This window comes from Pseudopodoces humilis, chromosome 7, assembly GCF_049639895.1.
Source record: "Pseudopodoces humilis isolate 2021_Gansu_Grassland_sample_001 chromosome 7, ASM4963989v1, whole genome shotgun sequence".
Taxonomy (NCBI): Eukaryota; Metazoa; Chordata; class Aves; order Passeriformes; family Paridae; genus Pseudopodoces; species Pseudopodoces humilis.
In genome coordinates, this window is record NC_142206.1 from 27156221 (window position 1) to 27182136 (window position 25916).

The 25916-nt window shown below is 37.8% G+C and overlaps 2 protein-coding genes across 6 annotated transcripts in view; one reads left to right on the forward strand and one right to left on the reverse strand.

Moving 5' to 3' along the window:
• The window catches only part of TMEM62 (transmembrane protein 62), a 24321-nt gene extending 12684 nt beyond the window's left edge, over positions 1–11637 (forward strand). For 3 of the 4 annotated variants that reach the window (XM_005522604.3, XM_088057404.1, XM_088057403.1), the window contains exons 11-14: positions 790–874; positions 2429–2533; positions 3290–3408; positions 4305–6253. In XM_005522604.3, the coding sequence (XP_005522661.2) occupies positions 790–874; positions 2429–2533; positions 3290–3408; positions 4305–4631 (636 nt within the window). In that variant the 3' untranslated portion in view covers positions 4632–6253. Of the gene's footprint in view, positions 1–789; positions 875–2428; positions 2534–3289; positions 3409–4304; positions 6254–11225 lie in introns of those variants that run through there. The other variant, XM_014252099.2, reaches the window with a different exon arrangement.
• PTGR2 (prostaglandin reductase 2) lies at positions 939–25916 on the reverse strand. 2 transcript variants are annotated; one of them, XM_014252100.2, is made up of 11 exons: positions 25876–25916; positions 20819–20887; positions 19511–19629; positions 18226–18417; positions 17096–17266; positions 15899–16108; positions 15358–15479; positions 14045–14132; positions 13265–13304; positions 6453–6545; positions 939–1279 (listed from the first exon to the last, which is right to left on the reverse strand). In XM_014252100.2, exons 2-10 carry the CDS (start codon positions 20853–20855, stop codon positions 6457–6459), a joined length of 1068 nt encoding a protein of 355 aa, XP_014107575.2. In that variant the 5' UTR covers positions 20856–20887; positions 25876–25916; the 3' UTR covers positions 939–1279; positions 6453–6456. The 2 variants fall into 2 exon arrangements, with proteins under 2 accessions (XP_014107575.2, XP_005522565.2); XM_005522508.2 differs by lacking the exons at positions 939–1279; positions 6453–6545 and adding an exon at positions 11781–12002.

Genomic DNA, 25916 nt, shown 5'->3' on the forward strand with positions numbered 1-25916 from the left:
TTCAACCACAAATGTGCAACAATAGTTTATACAAACAGCTCACATCCTGGATTTAGTCTCAATTATCCAGATTTGGGCATAAATATACACACATTTTGTGCAAGCAAGATATTGAAAAGGAGCTACCAGAGACAGTAGAAAAAGGAAACATTAAACCGAAGAGAAATTCCCTGTGAACTGTTGCAATGTGTTTTCTGGAAAGAATGCTGCAAATATTCTCACTGTCCACTGCTGACATCATAACTAGCTCCAGTGGAGGGCAAAATCCGCATCAGCTTTAGTAAGTTCCAGGTCATATCCAGATGTGTTACAGCTCAGTACACACAAAGAAGGATGTCATGTCTTAGTAGTTTAGGTACATTTCTAGAACTACATAAGAAATTCCATATGACTGTAGTTCTTATTATAATTGGCTCAAAATTCTTATCTTAGTTTTGTTAATCAGTCACGCATTCTATGCCATGTCTTGAACTGCATTTCTCCTCAGAACAGTGCTCAGACAATATTTTGCCTTGGAAGTGTAACTACACTTTTTCAATGGTTGTGTTTACAAACTGTTTTTTAAAGATTCAGGTCTATTACGTAGAATTCAAGTCAGTACAATACAAATCCAAAAACTTAGAAACCCCTAAGTTTCCCTTTTATTCTTCAGTTCAATGACATCAACAAGCTTTGAATATGTGTTTCAAATAGAATCTTTGTACCATTCTGTTAGTGTCCATAAGGTGTGCTTCTAGGCACAGGACACACACTTCCAGGGCTGGCTTATAGTCAGAACTGTCTTTCCAGGCTCGAGTGCTCTTTGGACTGATCGTGCTGATTCAGATTACCTTGCTGGTTGTTTTCCGACACCTCCAGAAGCCAGCACTTAAAGGTATGATCTAATGGTTACCTTTTAGTAGATCTGTTTTCCCCTAAACCTTTTACTGTTGACCTGGGCGCTAACAATAAGTAAGTAATTGTGCTGTTAATCACCATATGCATTTTACATCTGCTACTGTGGGGTTTGATTGGTTTCTCAGAAGCTGCTGTTTTGCTTTTAAGGGAACCTGGAAAACCTCCAATATATCAAATAAAGTAAACTAGAAACTTGAGCAGGTATCTTTGTTTAAACAAAAATTAAGTTGATTGAAGTCCAAGGTTTCATTTTCATTTTCTCACTGAAGAATCCAATATGTAGGGAAAGTAATGTTCTGTTTTGTATTAGTTCTGTATGTGTGCTTGTTTCACTACAGTTCACAGAATTCTCTCTCGCCTGAGTGGAGAAGCAGACTTCCTTCTGCAAAGACAGTATTTGTTAACTTTTTGTTAATGTTTTGTTACCTTTTTAAGAACATGAACAGGATTGGGTCTTTCTCAAAATAATATTAAGGCCATTGCTGTCATAACTTGATACTTTGTGATAGATCTAGTAAATGAAAATTATTACTATTAAGCTCATGGCATTTATCCTTTGAACAATCATTTGAACCACACCTTACTAATGAGATTTTTCTGGAAGCCACCTCCCTTCCTATTCATGTCAGTATTTGTCCCTTCCTTTATACTCCTAGTCATGTAGCATCCTGAGCTAACTACAGCAACTGCTTACATAGAAAAGGATCACATTTACAGTTGCCTTTATGGAACTGAGCAGCTAAATAGTAAAAAAACTGATTCCGTGGTCAGTTAGGTCCATGTGGACCATGACAAATGTTTTGACAAATTAGTGAACAAATTTGTTAAGAGTTGTTGATTTCCAAAGGTGAAGCTTGCCCTCTGGGGGTTAATTCTTTGTGAGAAGGCCACATAATAGGTGTAAGTCTATAAGCTAACTTTTTAGGAACGCTCTCTTGATCTGTGAATTGTCTGCTTCATTTAGAGAGTTAATACTGCTTTTTTCTGCTAACACCACACACTTGTCAGAATAACGTCGTTTTAATGTCTAGCCTTTATTTTTGCTTCAGTTGCAATCAGAGCTCACTAAAGTAGATTTAATAAAAGGAAATCAAATTAATCTAGTCCATGCTGACCCATCTTTCTGGGTTTGAAGGGTTACTGTTTTGATTCTCTTACTTTTCATTTAATACAAACTTTCTCCATGTTTTTCATTCTAGCTAACTTCATTTTCTGGGTATAGAATGGTCGTTCAGTATTATTTACATACAGTAGGTGTATTCCTTTAGAATGGCAGGTTCCTTTGCTGTTTTTAATATAGATTGTTCTATTTATTGCTTCTTTATTTTCAGTTCTCACAGTAAGAGTAATGCGTTCATCTGTGTTTTTCTGTAGACATACCAAATATTATTTTTATATTCCTTATTTAAAAGAATGAGTAAATAATGTGCAGATTGGTTTCAGAAAGACCAGTATTACACATACATATATATCAGGGGAGGTGTTACAAACTGAATTGAGTGTATTTTTCTTAAATGTTGTCTCTGTTTAGAAAAGCCAGGATTACTTACTCTGACTTCGTATTCTCTTCATGTCTTCAGTAAAACAAACACCTTCTATTACTCAATTCTGGTTCTGAATTTATACACCATTCTGGGTAAGTAGCCCACAATAGTGGAGGACATAAATTAGCATTTGAAAGCACACATTAGATCCTGATGAAAATTAAGAATTCTAACATCTTGGAGAATGGGGGAAATCTACTTAAGTTACAAAGTCTATATGGAAATTTAAAAGCTAATGTCCAAAGAGATTGAAGGTTTATTTGTAAGAGCCTAACTTAGAAGCCCTGAATTAATTAAGTGCTTCGATTGTTCAATTACTCTGAAAGCAAAGTATTTTTTAATTTATTTTGGTTTTCACTTGTTTTTTGATTATTAGCATCAGAACTAACAATTTGAGCTTATTCTCCTCTGATAGCATGTAACTGAAATAGCTATTTTCTTGTTAGTGTAAGTATGCATAAGACAGAGAAGGCTGCCTATTTTAATTTCTATGCTGAGCTAGGCTGGAATTGTTTGTGACCACATTTTTCATATATCTTAAATGTAATTCTGGGAAAAAGCTCCCCTTTGAAATGATCCACCTTTTCGCCTCTCTCATAAGGAAGATATTTTATGTTGAAAATTGTCACAGAGATGAAATTAATTCAAAAGTATTTTCACTGCATGCCACAACCCCCTGTCATACTGTGGTATTTTCACACGAGACTGCAGTTTGCTGGTCATGAAAACATGAGGCTTATTACTATGGACAAGCAATAGGGAAGTCTCAGGGTACAAAGGACCATGTGGGAAAGGGCTGTGTCTCTGTTGTGTGTCCTGATGGTGATGTTTGGTTTCCTCTCTTGCAGGACCATGGTTTGTAGGTGAACTGATAGATGGCCAAATGGGGGCCTGTTTTTCCTTTGGGGTGTTTGTTGGTGGTTCCTTCTTACAGGGCAGTATGACATTTGTGGTTGGGATTTTACAGGTGGGTATTTATAAGATAAAGGCTAAAACCCAGCTTTTTTTCTCAGGGACTTTTTCCTTTTTTTTTTTTAATAGTTTTATAAAGAAAGAAGTCTTGAAAGTAGAGAGATTAGTGACCATGCCTGACTACAAGAGGTCTTTCTTACCTTTCTGCAGATTTAAAGGGCAGAAAGGAAGGAGGTTGTGCATTATTTTCACATACTTCTCTTTTTCTCTAATAAAAGCTTTGGACTCCCTGGATCTCTGGGTTAGAGGCTGTCTCTACAGGTTAACAACTATAAATTTTTTATAAATTTTCTGGTTTTGCCCTTGGCCCACACACAGTGATTGCTAATGCACTAATGCAAAAAAACTGAGTGGCCAGGACAGCCTTTGCAGCCTTAATAACCCTTCAGATCAGTAGGTGTCACTCTCTAAGCACACGAGTCCAGTTTTCCCAGGAGTGGTTTTCCATTAATCTGAAAGACAAGGTGTCATTCCTTGGGATTTAAGATAGAGGACCAAACCAGCATTGCCTCCTTCTTCATGGTGTCTCCCTTGGACCAGTGTGACACTGCAGTGTGCTGGGTCAGAGCTACGCTAACATACGGTCTGTCTGGTTTTGCCCTGCTAATTTTTTGCTAAGTGCAGCTCTCTGAATCTGTTCCAGGAAATGTCAGATGCATGTTACTGCAAGGCAATGGGCAGGAATGCTTGGCCAGGGACTCAGGCACAGGCAGTACAGCTTTGTCAGCTGCAGAGTTGGGGAGGTGCATCCTGAGATTCTATCTCTGGGAATTGTACTCAGCCCTCAGAATGGGACAGCTTTATCTGTGCATATGTTTTGAAGCCTTCATAGATGTTATCCAGAACCCTTGGCTTGCTCATTGTCTTATTTTCCTTTGTTCTTCCTTTCAGATGATGTTTTTCAACCTGCCATTGATGGCCTATCTGTCCTGGTGCCTGTTGCTGCGATGCCAGGGCCACAGCTTCCGTTCCCACATCCATCACGTCCGACGCCTCGTGGCTGTGCCTGTTCACCTGGCAATGGCCCTGCTCCTAGCCTGGCAGGTCTATTCCTGCTATTTCCTGCAGCGAACATACGGCACCTTGGCGTTCTTCCTCTCCCCAATGAGAACATGGCTGGTGGCACTGACCGCAGCTCTCATTTATAAAACCTGGACACTGAAATCATCAGAGCTCAGAACTTACATAACAGAGATAAAAAACTGTCAAAGCTCCTGAAGTACAATGTAAGTACTCCAAGTTCTGTCTTAAAAACTGCCAAGAAACAAGATTATCATTTTGTGATGCTGGAATTCCATACATCCCAACCATTAGGTGGTAGGACCCAAAGCTGCACCTGCACTGCTACAGAACTGTATTAAATAGTAAATGTACAATATGTTATACACACTTTCCTTGTATTATACAACAGACCGTATAATACATGTCATATAATACAGTTATGCATTATACATCAATACAGTAAACTGTGTACCAATCTCATCAATGAGGTTTTTTTTTACTGATAGATAGGTCCAAATGGCTCACACAGGGATATATTTGCCTATTACTACTGTGAATAGAAAAATACGTTTAATTAATTAAATTCTTGATTTTTATAATGTTGCAAAAAATGAGCATAGAACTTGATGAGCTTCTGGATTTGTGCTTAGTTTGATTTTTATTTCAGGGTTGACATGTGTTTTTACAAGACTAGACCAGACGCTTTTATGAAGTCATAGTGATTGCAAAGGTGCTGTAGTGGCCTTCACAGTCAGAGTCCTATGCCCATACATATTTTCAGTTCATAATGCTGTATACAAGCAGATTATAGGGTGCAAGGTGTGTCTATATATTTGTGTTCATGTTTACCTGAGCTATGGCCTATACCTCTTGCCCTGGGAGTGCTGGCTAACTAACAAGCTCGCTCTCTGGAAGGAAGGAGTTTCATTTTCCACTTCTGAGGCTGCCAGTCCTCCCACCCACAACTGGTGAAAGGACAGTGAATTATAAGTAGTGCTGGGGTTTTCAGCTTCAAAGCAAAGAATAGAGACAATGTCCTCAGGATGGGAGAGGCCAAAGGAATAATATGGTCTGACACCTATAAAAGGAATAAAGTCTGTAATTTCTGTTTTTCTGGGTCTCAGCTACGTTTCTGGGTCTCAGCCAAATGTACCAAAGAGTGATCTAAGAAAACTAATTTCTTTGTTTTCATTTTTTTCTAAGTCCAAAAATGATAAAACAGTTAGTTAAATTAATGAAGAATGCAATGATCCAGAGCCAAGAAAGCTGAGCTGGCTTGATCTGTAAAGAACACTGCATTGCTTCACAAAAGACCTACTACAAGTGGAACATTTAAAATACTTTAGGTGATTTTACAGTAACTTATTTATGGCTCCTCAAGAAAAAAGAGGACTAATTTATTTATTGCCCCTTTGGAAAAACCAGCAGTGACTGTAGTAGAACACATAGGAAAATAAATTGGAAGAAAATATTGACTACAATAAGAACTTTTGTTATTTCTAACAGGAGACAGTTTTCCTATTCCTTAATTTCTGTTCTTCAATGATATAGGAAAATAGTAATGTAATAATAATGTAATTTCTTCAATATAATAGGAATAAGAGAGAAAGAGCACCCATTTACATGAGTTAAATGCACTGTTAAGAGAATAAAGAATGTCATTTGTTGCTACAAAAGTTTGATTTGCAAAGCTGTTAAAAAATCAGAGACAGGGGACAAAATGTATTTGTGAGATACAATACTGAAAAATTGATAATAAAATCACATTTCACAATTAAATTACTTTTATGTGATTAGAGAGAAGAAGAAATGGCAATAAAATACTTTATATCTTTTGACTTGCTCCCATTGTTAAATATAATGTTACATGATACTTTTACCCTTAGGCTGGCCTCTCCAATATTCTCTGCACTGCACACCATTTGAACCCACTGATTGATTAAGCCCCCACATTGAGCATTCATGCATGGCTTATGTGGAGGCTGATTTCTTTTATTTTTTTTTTTAAAGGAGAAAGAGGAACAAAAGTGCACTTACCAATCTAGAAAATCCTGGGGGTCCAGGAAAGCTGACACACAATCTCCTTTGGCTTCCTCAAATACCTCTCTGGGGCACTGCAACACCCTGGCACTGGAAAGGATTCAGTGGGGTCCCCGATTAGGGGGTTGGTGCACACTGGAGACCTGTCCCATCTGACTCGCTACTGCCAGGACAGCAGGACAATCCAGCTCTGTAGCTGTGTCACCAAAATTCCTGTTGCTATGGGTTCTCTCACAGGTGTGCAGGAAGCCAGTGGACACAGAGCTGAAAGGCGTATTTCCTGTGTGTGCAGAGCAGGTACTGGGTGGTGGATCCACAGAGGCAGCACACTGCAGTGCCAGGACCCACTTTTATATATCCCAACCCCTGGAACCTTTGCAATCATTGGCTATACATTTTCTTGCCTTCATTTAAAGGCACATTACTCATTTATTTTGCCACCCATGCTCTAGGGAAAAGTGGCTGATGGGATTATATTTTACTATGCTAAAGGTTGGTACAAAAGTCAAGCAAATTTCTTCTTTGGTCTTATCAGGCAGTTGTTCCTATGTTATCTCCTCATTTACTGGATTTATAGAGCTATCCTCCTCTGCTTCACACTTATTTTGCAGATTTATGGAATCACCCTTTTCTCACTTCTCCTCACTGAAGCCTTGTTTCTTGGTTCCTGCTGGCTATCCTGCCAGATAGGGCAGATCTAGGAGAGACACAGAGAATAGGATCTGTTGCACATACAGCACTCTTCTCACTCTACCCAGACCAGAGTACCGTAGCAAAACTAAACTTCAGTACTTTTTATCTTACTACTTTGCATCTACACTTCTGGTTGCAAAATTCTGTGTTAGTGTGGCTAAAACATCGTGTCTCCTTTCTGCTTTTCTGTGCTTTTCCTAAAGAGTTCTGAGTTGTCTCACAAAGTATTTTCTCTATGTGATGCTTATTCCAGCTGCTGCTACCATTTCTAATTGTGGGATAATACCATCTGTCTTTGGTCTTCTTTTCTCCCCTGGTAGTCTATTTATGGATTATATAAACATTTCCCACTGTGAAGAGAAGCCAATTAAGAGAAAGGTAGTATAGCAAAAGAGAAGAGCAACGTTAGCAACAGGACTAAGTAATATTACACTTTCTTCCACAATCAATGCATTGAAGTATTGAATGAAGAGATTAAGCTATTTGAAAGGCATCTGCCTCAGGTCTCTTCACTTTTGTAACAACAGCAGTAAGAAACATTTATGTCTGGGCTGGAAAGGTCTTTTCATGGTGTTGGTGACATTTGAATTCAAATCCTGACATTTAAGTGCACAGCTTAGCACTAAACACTAATAGGTGCTCTTATGAGAAACACCATGTTTTTCTCATTGTCAGTGAAGAAGCCAAAAAGGAGGACAAGAAACAAGATGAACTAAAGTGAAAACAAAAACCAAACTAAATAAAACAAAAAGCCCCAAAACAAACAAACAAACAAACCAAAAAATCAGGAAAGGAATGAAAATGGAATGGAAGAAAGCAGAAGGGAAGAAAATGAAACATAGGGCACACAATAACAATACTTCAAGGTACAAAGGGAGATGGGATGGAAACGGGAATGCAGAAGACTAATAAATACAAAGCAGAAGATTGGCTTAACCAAAAGTAAGAAAAAAAAGGCATCTCTGCCGACTACTGTTTACATTTTATTACCCTTTGTAAATGCTTATGTATAAAGATTGTAGCTGAACTTCCTTACTGTGGTCATGATGTTACATGAAGCTAGAAATGCATAAAAGTTCACAAAAAGCCCCTAGCAGCTATAGGGCAGTTTTGAAACCATAGCAATAGGGACTGGAGTAGTGGAGCAGTGAAGAGTCCTCAGGAGTGGAATGCTTTGTGAAGAGGCCAGAACAGAATACTGTAAATCCTTCTTCAGTTAACAAGCAATTTTTCAAAGAGGCTCAAGGAGAAACTGTAATAGAATATAAAGTTAAATAGTAACTTGATAGCTGATAGAAGGAAAATGTAACTTAGAATTACCTTAGATTGCTGTAATACTCAAAAACATCCCTCCAGGAAAATTTGTCTGTGTAAATGATAATGAACTGGACCAAGATCTGTACATGTGCATTAGTAATTTTGTCACAGGCATCAGTGATGAAGCATGGGTGACTATTCGTCAGTGTTTGTATGACCCTTCCCTTGACGCCTTTTTGTATAAAAGACTGTACTTGTTTCCTAGAAGTTGTGGCAGTGCTGTATAAGTTACAAGAGAAAAATTTGCTGGATTTTGCCAGAAAGTCAAGATGACCTAAAGAGATCAGAGGAACAAAGAAACAAGGACCCCAGCCAATAGGTTCTATGGGGCCCATCTTAAATCAAGAAGGTAAACACGATGGTGAACTTCTTTGGCTCGGAAATGGTGTCCTTACAGGAAAAGTAATTCTGTCAGTGAGAGATCATGACCATGTGTGGGAAATGGAAAAATGGAAAATTTCACAGATGCTGAAGGGTTCAATCTGCAGCCTTAGAAAGAGCTTGGGTTAATGTAATGATAAAGGTACACAAACAATAAGTAGAAAAATTATAAACTTATGTTCCTATAATTGTAAGTAAGAATATGCCTTATGAGTAAGTAAGAATTTATATTAAGTAAAATGATGTGAGGTTTGAGCTGTAATAATGACTTATAATGACTTATAGAGTAGGCTAAAGATCTAGAAGCTATAATAGAGGTGTGTGTATGAGTACATGACCTGTCAGCTTATTGGCTAAGAGACAGATGCAGTGAGGCAAAATTAAGCAAAGAGGATAGGTTATTAAATAGAAACAAGTTTCTTGTCAACTGTCTACTGGACCAAAATGTTATATATTGCTGTGTGAAGACGAAACCCATGACTACCTTGAGCTATGGCTGACTTATTGCTCCTCTCTAAATCTCATGCCTTTGAGACTGATATATTATCGGGGTTACTTGAGCAATAAATCATCTCAAATAGCAGGGTGGTCTCATCCCTCAGTTTTCATCTCAGCAACCATGGACTCAAGAACCCCACTGACTCAAAAGATGAGCAGTTATGCAGATGCAGACCTTATTAGCAAAGACGATGCCAGTCAATTACAAGTAAAAATGAATATATATTAGATAGAGAGAGAGGGGCGAATATGAAACTTATAAATATGCACAAGTTCCAAGCTGGCTTTGTGGAATTACTACCTAGCAACCATCTTGGTGCAAACAGGAAATAAACCAAATATCTTGGCTCTGGCCAGATACTGTTTTTTTTTACCACACCAGGTACTGAAATGTTTTGAGGAACACCACCAGCTGTGTTGATGGAGATAAGAAACAGATGTATGGGTCTGGTTTTGGGGAAAGGAGAACAGTTTGACCTAAAAAAACATGGAATGCAACAAAGGGAAACTAAAACAATGACATGAAAGGGAAGAGACTGATTATGATGCTGGCATCTCAAGAGACAGAAATAATTAACCATTTGCCCAGAGAGTACAGGGAATCAGGAGGGGACTATGAAACAAGGTCCTGCCTTCTTGTTGTAAAGTGTTAAATATATAAAACTTCTCTTAAGAAAGGATGGTCTTACATATTTTCAAGCCTAATCAACAAGAAATCCATAAAACAGGTAGCAGCTAACAATCAAGCTCTAAGCCCAGGTGTTAGACAACATACTTGTTGGCCTCAAAGTTTAGGGCTTGCTGTGCTTGATCTCAGGCACAGCAGGAGGTTAGCAAAGCCTGGGGAGAATGTACTACTGACAGAGGACACAGAATGCAGAGTTTACAGGCCACAGGGACATCTGGCAGAACTCCCCAAGATAAGGAAGAAACTAATAAAGACAACTCAGCAATTGTGCTGAAATTGGCTGACTGGATAAAGGCAATTCCAACGTGGGGATATCACAACCACTCAGGACTCAGGAAACCCACCAACCCAAAAGAAGAGAAGGACTGAGCATGTGGGCTAATTACCATGAGAACTGACCTCCAAAGCATACTGGATTTTTGTTACCAGTTGTCATCCTTTATTAAATGACACCTCTCACCATACAAAATATATGACAGCTGAAGAGCCACACTATTACAATTATTAAGAAATTAGGACAATATGAAAAAGAAATCAGTATATTTTATAACTGATGGCACTTAATTTAAAGAATCTTCTCCCTTTGGCTTTTTATTCTTAAGAGGTGACATGAACCAGGATTCACAAGTAAAGGAATACTTCTGTGAAAATAGTAAATAAACACTGAGGATATCAGGGTGAGGTTTACTTTGACTGTCCCTATCTTTCTTCCTTAAAGCCATTTGACTAATGCTGCTAGAACCTGTATTGCCCTCCATAGCTTACCTAACTACCAGAATGCTACTGCAATCGAGCTGCCTTTATTATGGTAAGGAATCAGTATCTCAGCATGATCTCACTCTGAATCACCCCTCACATCACAGCTCTTAATAGACTCCTGACTTGTGTGGATTACTAAGCAATTCCTATAAAATTAATAGTGCTGGGAATGTTATAATTTTATCATATTTTGTTCCAGTTGTGAAAAATAACTGTCTAGAGGATGATTACTTCTGGAAGGTGTGTCCACTCATGGTGCCAAAGATGAGCTCACTCTGGAGTAGCCCTTCAGCAAATACTGTGATATTTACTCCCTCGAGATTTGAATCAAACTTTGCAGGTTTTTAGTTGTTAATCAATAGCAATAGCTAGGCAGTTATGATTAAGCAATTGCACGGTGAAACTTGTAGTCATGGCTAATCCTTTGTTTTAAGGAAAAGGGAACACAATCCCAAAACAGCTGTCTGGATGAAAGCCCCTGGAGTGAAGTCAGCAGGACTGAGCTGTAAGGAGAAAGGTAATTCTGGCAGGGGAGATCACAACCCCCCAGCCACCAAGTGAAAACAGATCCCCAAATGGAATGAGGGGGGAAGACGTGCACATTTGGAATAACTAGCATGGGAAACAAGAGATATAACTGGCAAATAAGGGTCTGAGTACTAATTAATGAAAAAGCCATATAAATTGTAAACAAAAAATGCTTTTTGTTTGCCAAAATGTGTAAATAGTGTAAAGTTTTGATGGGCCACACTTTTGTGGGTTGCCCCCTAATTTCCTAGTTTGCACAGAATACAATAAAGAAATAGGAATTCCTCAGCTTCATGTGTGAACTGCTGTCACACACTAACCAGGTGACGAGCCTGTGCTTGGGACAACACAGGATGTTCTTTCAAACCACACCCATTAAATATTTGCAAGTGTAGGTGGCAACTGTCAAAATCATGTCAAGAACGTATTACTCATTTCGAGTATAAATGATTGCATTGCTGTTTCCAGTTCAATTTAATTTATTAGTATCCCAAAATCTCTGCTTTCAGTACATACAGAGCAACTTAATGGTTTATTTAATAAATGGAAATTAGTATAAGTAAAAACTTGCCCACTGTTAGAGACAGAATGCAATTATTTTTCTCGAACCAATGACTTTTACTTTGAAACAGAGACGATCTGTTTTCCAATATTGCCTCCATTCATCATGGACTGGAAAGCAGCTTCAAGAGAAATAATGAAATAAGTTAGCGCCAAGCAAAACAAGTCAAGTAGCTTCTAAAAAAGAAACCAAAGATGGTAGAAGCAAATGTATTAAGCAGCTCCCCAAAAAGGAGAGATATCACTTTGGATCTAATCATATTTATCCTTAATGATGCACTAAATTAAGAAGGGGATTAAAAAAAAAAAAAAAAAAGGAAAAAAAGCTAGCCTGTAATAAACTGCTAAGGCAGCTTTGCATAATAATTAAAAAAATTATCTGTAAGCACATGTTTGACCCTATACAAGTTAACAGTGACATTTGCTGCTTTTGTGATATGTCACACAGACAGCAATGAGAGACATGATTGCATGAAGCCCACAAATGCTGTGGGTCACACAAACATTTGTGAAAGAAAAGGCTTATAAATATGGCACAATAGTGGGAGAAACTGGTGCAAAAAAATATACTTTTGAGTAAACAAAGTATGAAATATGATATATGACTGATACATTTGACCAAATTACTTCAAAATACAAATGTATATCAATAAGGAGGAATTAGCAATGACTAGGAAAAACTGAAATCTGTAAGATCACTTAATTCTAATAGTTTTTAATCTTGTGGGACTAACAACTAAATGGACTAAATCATACTCTTCCCTGTTTCTTGAAAGGGAAGCATTCTTACAACACATCTTGGATCACATGGCTCATGTCACCAGATCCCCTTCATTTTTCTATTTCCTTTGTTACAGATACTTTGAACAGGTTACAAAACATTTTCTTCTATTAAAAGAAATTAATTTTTACTTTCTTTAGTAATTGCTTTGCCCTTTCTTGTGTGTACTTTTCATTTTATTTTTATGTTAGCAAATCCAGTAACAACCTCTGTTAGATATTGTGTTTTTAAAGTAGAAGTTCAAGGATTTAAAAAAAAAACATTTCCTTACACACACAAGTACGAAGAAAGGGGCAGCACTTTAAACCTCTAAGATCAGGATGACTGTCAGCAGCTGCTAAGGTAGCAGTCTAAGAATAAATTTCCCTCAGTACTAAAAGAACAACAAAATCTAAATTTATATTCAATGATTTTTTAAATATACAATAAATCTCATTCAGAACATTTTAATGATTAGTGAAAAAATTATTATAACATAAAAGTAATGTTTATGATAAAATACAAAAATCAAAATTGGCAAATGCAACAAAGGAGGTAGTTAACCTCTAATGTCATTGTATATAATCAGGTTATTAGTCTTCAAAAATGATGTAAATATCTTACCACCAATGTTTGCTAAGCCTTCTACCACCGTCTCTCTGACCTGTCAATGCAAACAAGTCATTTCAGTTTTCCTCAAACAAGAGCATCATTTCACATTTCTTAGAAACATGCCAAGAAACTGCCACAGAAACCACCAAAATCTAAAGACTTCTCTCACTACAATAGACAGGGCTCTGTTTGGACCAGATTCTTCCACTAAGAGAGGCGTGAATATTTTCTGATAAATTTGCAGGTGGTTTAATTCTTCAATCAGATCCCTGCCCCTACCAAAATTTAATGTCTTGGTATTTTCCCAGGAAGATTACTGATCACTTGAAGAAACAAAAATTAATTCAGACAGACCTCACAGAGGAGGCATGGTTAAGCATTACATTGTTACTCATTACAAAGTGATCACAAATGGTGATTATAAAGCTTGAAGTAAAATTTCCAACAAGATCCTCAAAAAAAAAAATGTTCTTTCTTAACTCATCAGGTATTTGAAAGTACATTTTTTTGAAGGTCTGAATCTTTAAGTAAAAAAGCACTTGTACCCTATGCTGAAATAAAGAATACAGACATGAGCAGCATGTAATCAGAGCAGTTCATACTACAGTCAGACCATCCTCAGCAGGTACCTTTTAAAACAGCACTACCCAATAAGCTTTTAATTATACTTACACATTTTTAAAAGGTATGTTCAATCCTGAGGCACAGTAAGAGAGCCAGAGACAAAGAAATTAGTCTTCCTGTTGTAGGAGATAGTATCAAAGGCCATAGAGTAAACCTAGAAGTTCTCACCTTCAGTTTACCCTCTTGGATCCACTGGCAGAGCTGTAATACACTCTCTTCTTGTTTGTCCATGTAGTTCAACACCAAGAATCTTTCCCTGTGAAAGAAAATAATGAGCTTTGGTTTAGGGAACTTAGATCAATGTACTTGAAAATCCTTAAAAATCTTTTCAGAAAACAGCCTTGTTGAAACTGAAGGGTCATGAGCACGAATTATAAAGAAATGTAGCTCAGGGCTTTGCCAGTTTGTTGTGACAACTTTCTGCAGTGGGAGCTTCACAGTAACATCAGTCTTAGATAATTTTCTTCAAGTATCAGAGAGAAAAGAGTAATAAAAATCAAGTAGTAAAGTAGTATCACCAGAATAAGGAAATATCCATAAAATGTGAGCAAATTCCTATTATTTTTTACCTTTTTGTTTTGTTTTGTTTTCAGTGGTGGGGAGAATAATTAGTGAACCTGCAACTAGATGGTGAGAATAACTAAATTTTCAGGCTCCCCACAATTCTGCATATCCTGCTGTCATGGCTTTCCATAGCAATGGAGAAATGAAATCAGGATCAAAAATGATAATTACTTGTAGGAACATAGTGACCAAATTCTCCACTGCATTCTACTATGCATGGTGTATTTTACTAATTTTATCCATTTTTTAGAAGGGCAGACAACAGTAATAGTGACAAGGAAAGATTTTAATTAGAATAGATCAATTGATTTGCACAGAAATCAAGTCTCCCAAACATCCCATAATGCAATGACTGAAGAGTTTAAGACGGTCCTCCTAATCTCTGCCTTAGCTCCATTTGAATCCTAAGAGGACATTCAGCAATTCCTGGAGTCAGAAGATAATAAAATGTTTTACCCATATATATTTGTCATACCTACAGTTCCATTATGTAATAAACCCCCAAATACTAAAAATGTAATTTCAATAAAATCACTGCATCAGCTGCATCTTTATGTCTGAACTACAACATTTTGAGAGAATGCACTTTGCAAAACATCTGAGAACAGAACTACAGCAACACCTTCCCTTGTACTAAAGAATTGTCAGGGGTTACAGGACTAAATCAAGCAACCTCAAACAGAACATAACAACTGACATCTATGATTCTAATAACAACGTCCTTTCCCATTTTTCATGCTGATAAAGACAAACATAAGGGAAAGGATCTACTGATACCATGATTATATTTTCCTTTTAAGGGATGGCAACATTCAGGTCTGATTACAAGTAGCTACTGAGGATTGCAGACTACCTTCCAAACATCATATGAACAATCTACCTGGAACCTGGTCACAAGTTCTGGAGGAGAAATGTACCTTGTGATGTTCCTTTCTTTCTGTATTTTTTCTATGTCAGGAGGCAGTGGAGGGGGATAAGGCACATCTTTGTTATACTGAGAAATCTGTCCACACAGGATGATATGGCTGTTCTGATTCATCTGTTTGGGACAGCGTAAAGTGAGAAAAATTACATTCCTCAGTCTCAGAAAATAAATTTTTCAGATGCAATAGATGTTATTGCAAAATTTTCACTAGCCACATTTCCTATAAAAGAGTGGGAGAACTGCGTGCAGTCCCATTTAATCTACGACAACATTCAAATAGATAAAAGTGCAAGGCAATTGTGGAAAAATAACTTCTATACAGCCTAGTGTAATTTAAAAAGGCACTAAATAGAAGGAATATAAGAAATTGTTATCTTACTGTGGGCCCACAGGATCAGCACCTGAAGTTGATCACTGAAGTGAAAAGCCTGCTGTGCCGTATTACAGGCTGGGCATCAGTATGAATTAATTGAATGTTGGGCATGCAGACATTGGAGAATGACTAGAATAAACCTGACAGCTGGAATAATTACCTGACTGATAACTGTATCACTGATGTGTCCACCAACATTGTCAAAGTAAACATCCACACCACCTGGGCAGAGTTCATGTAGCTGTTTTGCCACATCCCCCTTCTTGTAATTGATAGCAGCATCAAACCCCATTTCTTGGACCAAAATGGAGCACTTTTCATCTGTGCCAGCAATCCCCACCACTCTAGAGCAGCCCTCCAGACGGCCAATCTGCAGGCACACCGTTAAAAAAAAACAACAAAAAACAAACCAACCAAAACCCCAAACAATAAAGACAAATTAGATCATTCATCTGCATAAAAGTAGCAGTGGAAGAAAGGGGGTCCTAAGGGGTGTTACAGTTACTCCCATCCCACTAAACCCCACACAGCAAACACTCCCATCTCATGTGACACAACTTCCTCTTGTCATTCCCTCCTCACAACTACACATGGGGCAGGTACAATCAAAATTTGCCATCTTTTCAAACTCACTGACTGCAGAAGATTGTGTTTGTGGAATCACCAATGATTGTCAGTACTGGAGAACCAAATACAGTAGAAAAACTACCATCTGCCAAGTACCATAACATAACTAATAAAAGCAAAAAAAATTAGACAATAATTGATTTAAATACAATCTTCATAGATTTACTCATGCATTGTTTCTCCATGGCTTCTCTTTATTAGCAGGTCTAAAGTTTGCTTAATATTGATTTTGTTTGAATAAATATATATATATATATAGAGAGAGAGGTATTTGTAGATACGCACATACACATTACAAACAGGAACAAAAGGAAGATAAAAGGACCAGAAATCTCAAAACACAAAGGATGTCATGGAACACAGCACAAAGGGTTTACCACATTACTATGTTCTAATAGAGAAAAAAAAGTCTCCAGTCAATAGTGTTGGAATGGCAGACTATCATATGAATGTATAATAAATACATGTATATATATCATCTATTTTACTTATGCTAGCAACAAGTAATCACCACCATCTTTTTTCTCCTCTCCCTATTTCATGAAACTTGAGTTCCATATGTAAAGTCTTTCACAGAGAGAATGTGTGCCAAATCTGTGAAACTTGCCATTCCCACAGGGTTATACCTGCTCATGTTTACAAAGATTTTATCTGTATGTTTAATAACCAGCATGTTTCAGAAGACAAAACTTGGTAAGAGTATGTTTGTGTGCCCTAGGCCTACACCTACCTGGCCGGCCAAAGAGCCGCAGGCACCAGCAGCTCCGCTCACCACCATGGTCTGATTTGCACCCACGGCCACATGTCCTTTCTCCCTGATTCCCAGCAGGGCCGTCAGTCCTGTGATGCCAGCTGCACCCAGAAAGTAGGAAAGGCGTCCATTTACAAGCTGTGGAACCAGCTACAGAACAGAAACGTAGGTAGGAGGTCATTTGTTTCTAAGGTGAGGATTTGCTCTTTGATTGCCTGAAGGTAGAAAACTAACTCAGGATATTTAACAGGCAAGGTACAACTGGTAGGGATGAGCTATCTTCAGCTCTATTCTAACAACAAGTTTGTACAAAAATGTTATGTCTCTGTGGTTTTAGAAAAAGTTTTTATACAAAGTAACTCACAAAAACTTAAATTATGGAAGTTTTAAAAAGCAGTTGGGAGATAGGAAGTTTCCAGCAATGATGAACTATCCCTATGTTTGCATAAAGGATAAAAATGCACCATTTTATCAAATATGGTGCTTGCAGATCAGTGACAAAGAATCCTAAAGGAAGGAGTTTATTGGAAAGTATAAATTCTCAAACTTATTCAAACAGTAATTTTCTGTTTCAAGAGAACAATCAACACAATATTCCTGCTGCACTGAAATCTCTCCACTTTCCACTAAATACTGAATACCCCTTCTTATGTGAACGTAAAACCTCAAGTAAAAGCTTTTATGAACATAATAAGTTAGAAAAATAAATTAGATAAACCTAAAGCCTTTCATGTCTTACAGTTACTCTCATGAATACAGTTAACTCTAATGAACAAGATGTTCTATTACAATTAAAACAATCAAGAGAATTATTTAACTGAAGCAGCTCCAGGGAATTTTTTAAAAAAACAAACAATTAAAATAATACTGGCCTGTCTGTTAACCAGGAAAAACGTTATGGAAAAAAAAAAATTGATAAAAATTTTGGCACCTATCAGTTGATCTGCCTTTTGAGAACTGATTGCTTCAATAAGGTATGCTTGTTTTTCACAAAAAAATACTGTCATTAGCAGCTATTTGGGGGGGGGGGGGGAAAAAAGGGTTTGGCGGGGAAAAAAACGGGTTTAGGAGAAAAATCAGTCACAACCTGGGCTTTGCATTTGTATTACCTTTTGTAGCAAGTCTCCATTAAGAATTGCCGCTGTCTGCCAGGGCCAAGTGAAGGAAGTTACAAAGTCTCCTTTAGCGAGGTTATGGTGCTTGCTCTCCTCCACAACCCCGATACCCCCACCATCCGCAACTTCAGACAGCTGCCAGGGCTGCAGGTAATCCGAACCTGTGTCCTCATTCATTCGGCAGCGCTGAAAGACAAGTCTTTAATGAAAGGCTCTGGTGGAACACAATTTGTTTATCAGGGCAAATTGAGTGGGGGATGAAGATGTATTCAGAACTTCAAACACAAAGGGCTGTTGAAAAATCTCTCTCAATAAGCCACAAGTATTCAAGTATTCATAATCTTTTCTTAGATTCCTCTTCCCCCTTGTTTGCTCAGTACAAAAGGAGGACGAACCATCCTGACCTCCTCCAGCAGTGTTACCAAAGCAAACACATTCTGCAGATGTTGGCTCAAAGGCACCAGCACAACTGACAATAACTGGCTCGCGTCTGATGAGAATCCTATAAATGCCATTCCTCAACTGACAGAGTCCTAGAGATGCAGAATTGAAAATAATAGCCCACAGGTAATTTAGTCTATGCCTGTGCACTGAAGAACAGTCAAATATATGTAGACCATCCCTGACAGAGATCTGTTTAATGAAACATCTTGTGATGTTTCTTAAATGTGATGTTTCTGAATTTTGTTTCTGAAATGTGATGTATTTTCTTTGCAGCTTCCTCTGAAGCTACAGGTAGTATTTCAGGATTCTTAAACTTTTCCTTAATTCCCAAGCTTTCTTGGGAAATACTTGTACTTTCTTGAAATCTAGACTGGCTTTTTTCTATTATCACCATCTATGGAGGGAATAAATGATTGGAATTCTCTTTATAGCAAATTTTTACAGACTGTGTCTGTCTGGTTCTTCTTCTACCTTCCCTTCCATTTCAACCCACAATTCTCCCAAGCACATGATTTCTGTAATTTTTCATGACTGGAAAAAAAAAAGAATATAAAAAGGCCAAAATCAGAAAACGCTGATGCAAACAAATCTGTAATGGCATACCAGGGTTCAGTCTCTTCCTGGTCCAATGAAGTTGTATTCCCAGATATTCCAAGCATATTAATGACAAATCCCTTCCCAATATAACTCCATCAGATTGAATACAATTACTAAGTTACACTACATATATGTTTGTTCTGTAATTGGTAACTTTGGTGTTAAACATCATGACAGGTACAGAGTTGAAGGTACTTTAAAAAACAAATTCTGGCTCAGCTCTAAGTCCATCACCTACCATGTAGGGGTCCACCGAGAGATAAAGAGTTTTAACACGCACTTGTCCCATTTGGACCGTATCTGGTATTGTACTTTGCTCCAGTCGGAAGTTTTCTGCCACTGGCACTCCATTCTTACCTAGAATTATATTAGAATTCAACAAATAAAAGAATTAATATAGAACTTCCCTTTATCAATATGGGAAGGCCTTTTTTAAAGGTTGTCCTTTTTATAATAAATTAGATTATATATTTACTCAGGTGTAAAACTACAACCAACTACTCTCACCTTTCTGCCTCTTCTGACCCTAGTGAGACTGAGAGACTACAGACTAGAGCCACTGCACATGCTACAAGGGCATCCCTTCACAGAGACTTCCTTACATTAAAGCTTCCCAGAAGCATCCATAAAGCTGTGGTAAGAACCCCAGAACTAGAGGCTTTATCCTCAGGTTGGTACCACATGCAGCAGATCAATCAGACAACTGGAACCACCAGTGCTGAGACAGCCAGACAGCCTTGCCTACTTTAAGTCAGCGACTGCACAGCTAGAGCAGGCTCCTGCTCTACCATTTGAAAGACTTAATTGCAGGTCACACAATAGTTCTTAACTCTTAAAACTATTTTAGCATTAAGCAGCATACAATACTCCCTCCAAAACTTAATGTCTTCTACACCAGATTTATGAACTCACTCTTCAAAATACTGTGCTGATCCCTAACAAGGCAAACGTGTAAGCAAGAAAGTAAACAAAACCTCAACTTTTTTTAAGTGTAAACTTAAAAAACAAACCCTTTGAAACATGAGAGGAACAAAAGATTCAATATTTACTACAAGGAAACAAAAATTAATAGTAACAAAATATTTTAGACATCTCATATAATGCAAAAAGAATAAATGTGAGAATTAAAAAGCCATGTTCCCTAATCTTTCTTCACCTTCAGCCCCTATACTTACAGTTTACACATATATTACGCGTTAACACTTTTTTCTCACCAGTTTAGAAATCTGCATATACAAATAAATGCAGTTTGAATATATGCTATATATTTAATAGAAATGTATCTATATTAATACAATTTACTTTTATTAATAAATGTAAATGTAAATAAATGTAGATAAAATTATTACAAATGTATTTATATTAATGGAAATTAATAAATTTATATATAAATAAATGCACTTTAAATAAACTTTATTGTTGCATGCAATATTAAGATATATAAATGTCAGTATCTCAAATTAGTGTCTGTTTCTACCTTCACCATTTTGGAGCATTAGGCAATCAGAACAAACACATTGCGTCTTTAGTGGAAAGAAATACATACCAGGCCGTGAATTCAGCACTACTCTTTGTATAATCATCTCTGCTTTTGCAACAAGTTCACACTGGATTTCTACAAAAGAAAATGTTTGAAGACCTGAAACATAAATTTTCTTGAAAAAAGAATATGAGGCAAAGTACTCAGTAATTTGGAAACTGGGGATGAAATATGGACCTCCCCAACTTCAGCATCCACACCCAAGGAAGATACAAAGACTCATATAACCTGACCTCAAGCATAAAATAAACAAATGTGTGAGTAAGAAGTTACCCTGTTTATCTCATTAAAGCACTGATTTTATACAATGTCACAGTAGCACCTACAGGAAAGATGGAAAACTGTAATGTACCAGCTCCGTATAAGACCATCACCAGTCCCTATAAGGCAGAGAGAGGTTTGCTTTCTGATTTGCTTTCCTGTGCCAATTGAGAATGCCCTGTTCCCACCTAACAGACAGAGGCAGCTTTGCACACCAAGTCAGGTGACACTCAATAACAAGCAGGCAGCCACACCAGAATAGAAATCTGCAGGTACATGATAAAAAGATATTGTTGTGTAAGATGTTTTGTAAAAAAAAGCAATTCTTTCTATTAGCAGTGCCCAGAGATGAGAAAGAATGAGATCATCACTCAATCTGTTCCACAGAAAAATTTCTCCTTGAATTTCAACAGTTTAAAAGAGGATTGCAAATCTATGATTTTGCACCTGTGAGACCCAAAGTTATTAAGAGGAAATCACCCTAATTTAACAGGAGAAAAAACATGATCTCACATGCTTTCAGTTCTAATACAAAATCAAAATGTGACTACTATTCTCAGCCAACAGCCATAAATAACCAACCTCCACATGAACAAAGGACATTAAAGAATTAAACATGATAACTGACATCTTTGTCATAATGTTTATTTTGCTGACAAGAACAGCAAATTGGAGCAAATCTAAAAGATGAGCCTATAAAGAGTACATAATCACCACTTATCTAACATCTTTACTCTTTGAACATTGCAAAATACAGAACCTTCTGTCTGTATTGCTACATAACAGCACTCACAAACCATCAAGAACTATAGTCTGGAATGCTACAAAACATAATTAAAAAGTTATTAGGAGAAAAGATGCACATCCCTGGCCATCCCTCCCCTTTAAAACATGCAGCTGACTCAAAATACAAGTATCTTGTTAAAGAAACAGATCAAGGTTTAACATTTTATTGTGTTCGCACTTGAAAAACTACTTATTTGGGAAAAGTTGTTAAAAAGTTCATTTCTCTCCAGATTTCTAAGGATGTTACAAGGTAAGCTACAAGGAATTAATCTCAAATATGTCTTTACAGCACCACATAATTGAAAAATAAGTGACCTGCAGAATTCTTTGGACAAAACAATGTAGAACAACAGTCTACAACAAAAGGAAAAAAACCCACCTTCAATGAAATTACTAGTTACTGATTATAAACAAAAATGAGCACTGAAAATTAAGGATTTAACAATTAAAAAGTGAAATAAAAATCCATCTTATACCCACACAACTGATACAATCTCTAGAACATAATGTAAAAACCTAACAGGAAGGATGGCCTAAGAAATAGTCTGGCTGACGTTAGGTTCAGCTATACTCAGCTATAGACTTCCCATGCGATCATGGGCACATCAATCTGTATTTGTTTTACAGAATATTTTTCAGAACAAAACTCCAAATTCTTCCTGATAACATCTGCCCAACAAAATTACATTCAAGTAGTACAACTGCTATTCCCAGAGCAATTGATTTAGCATCTGAGAATTTCTGCTAATACAACGAGCATTTTTTAAACTCTGCTTTAGAGTTTACAAGTCAGATGTATCCAGAGCAGTTTAAAAGGACAAGCCTACTCTAGTAAATGATTTGCACACATTCACAACTCAGCTAAAGTTTATAACTACTAATCAAACTGCTGTGTGCAGAAATAATGAGTTAAGAATGCAGTGAATATAAACCAACAGCATCTGACAGTTCACAATGAAATCTGGACAAATGACTCCCCAACACATACTATCCATACCCATGGGTGAGGGCTTGAGCCTCTGTTTAAAAATCACACAGAGCAGGCAGAAGTGCTGTACATGCCTTACAGAGCCATCCACTGTCAAAACTGCTGACTCCATTTTTGTTAGCCTGAAACTAAATATGTGTATTATGCAAACACAAAACCCCAATCTGAACAAGAGAGGATGAAGATAATTTTTATTGTGACTAACATACTCCTGAAATATCTGCTTTCTATCATTACAGAGAGGAAAAAAAACATATAAAGAAAATTAATCAAAGATATTAACATACTAAAAGGAACACAAAGCAATACAGAGCAGCATAGAAAGATGTGAGTAGAGAAATTATCCAATGTAAGTTCAGACTACTTCTTTGAATGCCTGACATTTTGAAGGAACAAAAGCACTGTTTATTTCCCAGCTTGTTTCACAGCTTTTGTTTGAAGAGCCTGTGTACTGATTGAATTTGAAGATCTTCCAAATACTGTGAGTGGGTGGACAAAAAGCGAAACTGGCAACTGAATTGTCACTCATTCTGCGACAGCTGCCACAGCAAATACAACACTGCAGATGGACATTTACCTCTAAATAGGACTGCACCTAAAGGGGAAGTCAGAAACACCATGACACAAGCAAATGGTCACAGTAACACCATAACACAGTAAGAATCAAACTTTCTTCACATTACAAACAATACAGAAGTGACTAAAGAAAATAAGTAGAGGCATCATCTTTTAGCACTGTGTACAGTAAGGAAAGCTTTTGGAAAAAGATAACAGATTTTCTTTAAAGTGAAATAAAGGGGATTTGTATCATATACACAATTCTTCTCAATACATGCATAGTGCCAGTGTGCAGGATGCTTTTGACTATTTTTTAAAAAGACAACACAATTATTATTTTTCAGCTTTTCCAAACAAAACCAATCTGAGTTGATTTTACCCTTTATATCAGAGTAAAAATTCCAAGTTTTAACATCATCGTGCTATGCCAGTCACCTGATCCACCCTATGAGTACTCCAGGAGCATTAAGCAGCACAACAGTATCTTTAGGGGAGTATCAAGTATGTTTTTGCCCAGTTTTACTCTTATTTCTGTCTAACTTTGCCTTTCTTTCTCCACTGTTCCAGAGACATGTGACAACTCCTTTTAAAAAGTTAAGTAAATTCCTCAGTGCTAAAATGCTCCAGTTTGTTTGCTCTGGGCTTGGTTCCCAGAACTTCTTGTTTCTGAGACTGCCCACAAAGCAGAGTTTTCAGTTGCCTATACTCTTGCAAAAACAAGTCACCTGCTTCCAAGTCATTAAAGCCCAGGCCAGACGTAGTCTAGTCAAAAACCAAAAGGAAGAACAGGTAGTCCTGTATGAGGCCCAGGCAGCAAGGAGGAAGAAGGCAGGCAATCTAAATAGAGAACAAGATTTGGAAGTCTTCTGAAACTGTGATGTCAAAGTGACTGGAGCAAGGATCCTCAAAGGAAACTCAAGGAAAGAAATTTCAAGAATGACTCTGAATGAGGAACAGGCAGGAAGGAAAGATGGGAAGTACTGGGACTAGGAATCAGTAAGAACAGAGAAACATGGCAAGAATAGCAACTTAATGGCCAGTAAAACAGAGAAGAGCAAAACAGAATGGGGAGAGAGAACTGAAGAAACTGGGAACGATGAATGAGACAACCAAGAAAACTGAGATGGGAATGTCTGGTAAAAATAAAAAAAAAAGAGACAACTGTAACTGGCAAGGTGAGGTAAATGGAAATGGAAAAGCAAATGTAATGGATTAAGCACTAAAGTTTCCACCAGCTCCACTCAGGAGCTCTACGTTTGATGAATGTTAATTAATGGCAAGTCAGAAGCAATACTGACTGTCATGAATGGAGAAAGATGCATGTCATAAAAAGCTAAGTATTTTCATGAACTGAACCAATAAATTTAAATTTTTTTAATGTTCTATGTCTCATCACTGAGTTTTCTGATGAGAAGTCTCTCCCATAGCATTTTCTTCATGTGGATTTTCTGACACACTATAAGAGCTGAGTGCAGGCTCCAGTCTTTCCTCCAAGAAAGAAGCAGATGAAAAAGAAAGATAATAGTAGTAGGATCTTGATCCAGCCATCTCTTTTTTTATATTCCCAAGAAGCCTAATATCTTTCAGCTTTTTATCAGATTTCACTGACCTATAGCACAGAGCAAAAGTTCCAGTAAGTATACACATTCATATCTACATACAATAGGACTGTATAAACTTTACTTTTTCAGATTTAGGTGCCAAAAAAATATCAAAAAGCTTTTAGGTACCACATCTTGAACTTTTTTTTTTTTTTTTTTAATAAGTAGTTGCACAGATTTGTTGTTGATGAAAATTGTTTAAAAGATAATGTATGTATATGGTATATATACATAAGTCCTATTTCTTCTTGGCAGAATTTCACATACGGAATGTAGATTGCTCCCGGGAGGGCAAGAGCATCACCCGATGGGTTTTCTGAGAAGCCTATTACGCAGTTTGCAGGATCCCACATGAGAGCCATCTCAGAGAGCTACTGACTATCCAGGTTCCCAGGTATGCCCCGAGACAAAGTCAGAAAGCAGTGCTGCCAAAGGTCGAAGAGCCTCTGGAGAGAGCGCTGCCTACGGGTCATTACCAGTTTCGGAAGCCGCAAGCAGAGCAGCCCAGGAGAGAGAACCCGAGAGAGGCAGGGGCAGCGCAGGGGGCTCAGTGCTACACACTGGTCCGGGGCTGCAGGGGGCTCCGCTCCTCTCCTCCGGAATGGCTCCCCCGCCCCGGGACGCGCTTTTATCAGGGGACTCAGTAAAGCTCGATTGCAGCTCCCCTTCCAGGGATCGGGCAATGCCAACAGCCTCTTCCAATCTCTTCCGCACCTGTGCCCCCGCCTGCCCTGCAGCAAGGAGGTGCTAATCCCTGAGGATACGACTCTGGGAAGGAGAGTACGAGCTCTACCAAGCACGCCCCAGGCCGAACCCCGGCTCTCCCCCGGCACCGCTGGGGCCCCTCAGAGCCCGAAGCTCCCGCTCACCTTGAGCCGCCCCGAGCGCCCCCGAGAACGCCCGGCCCCGC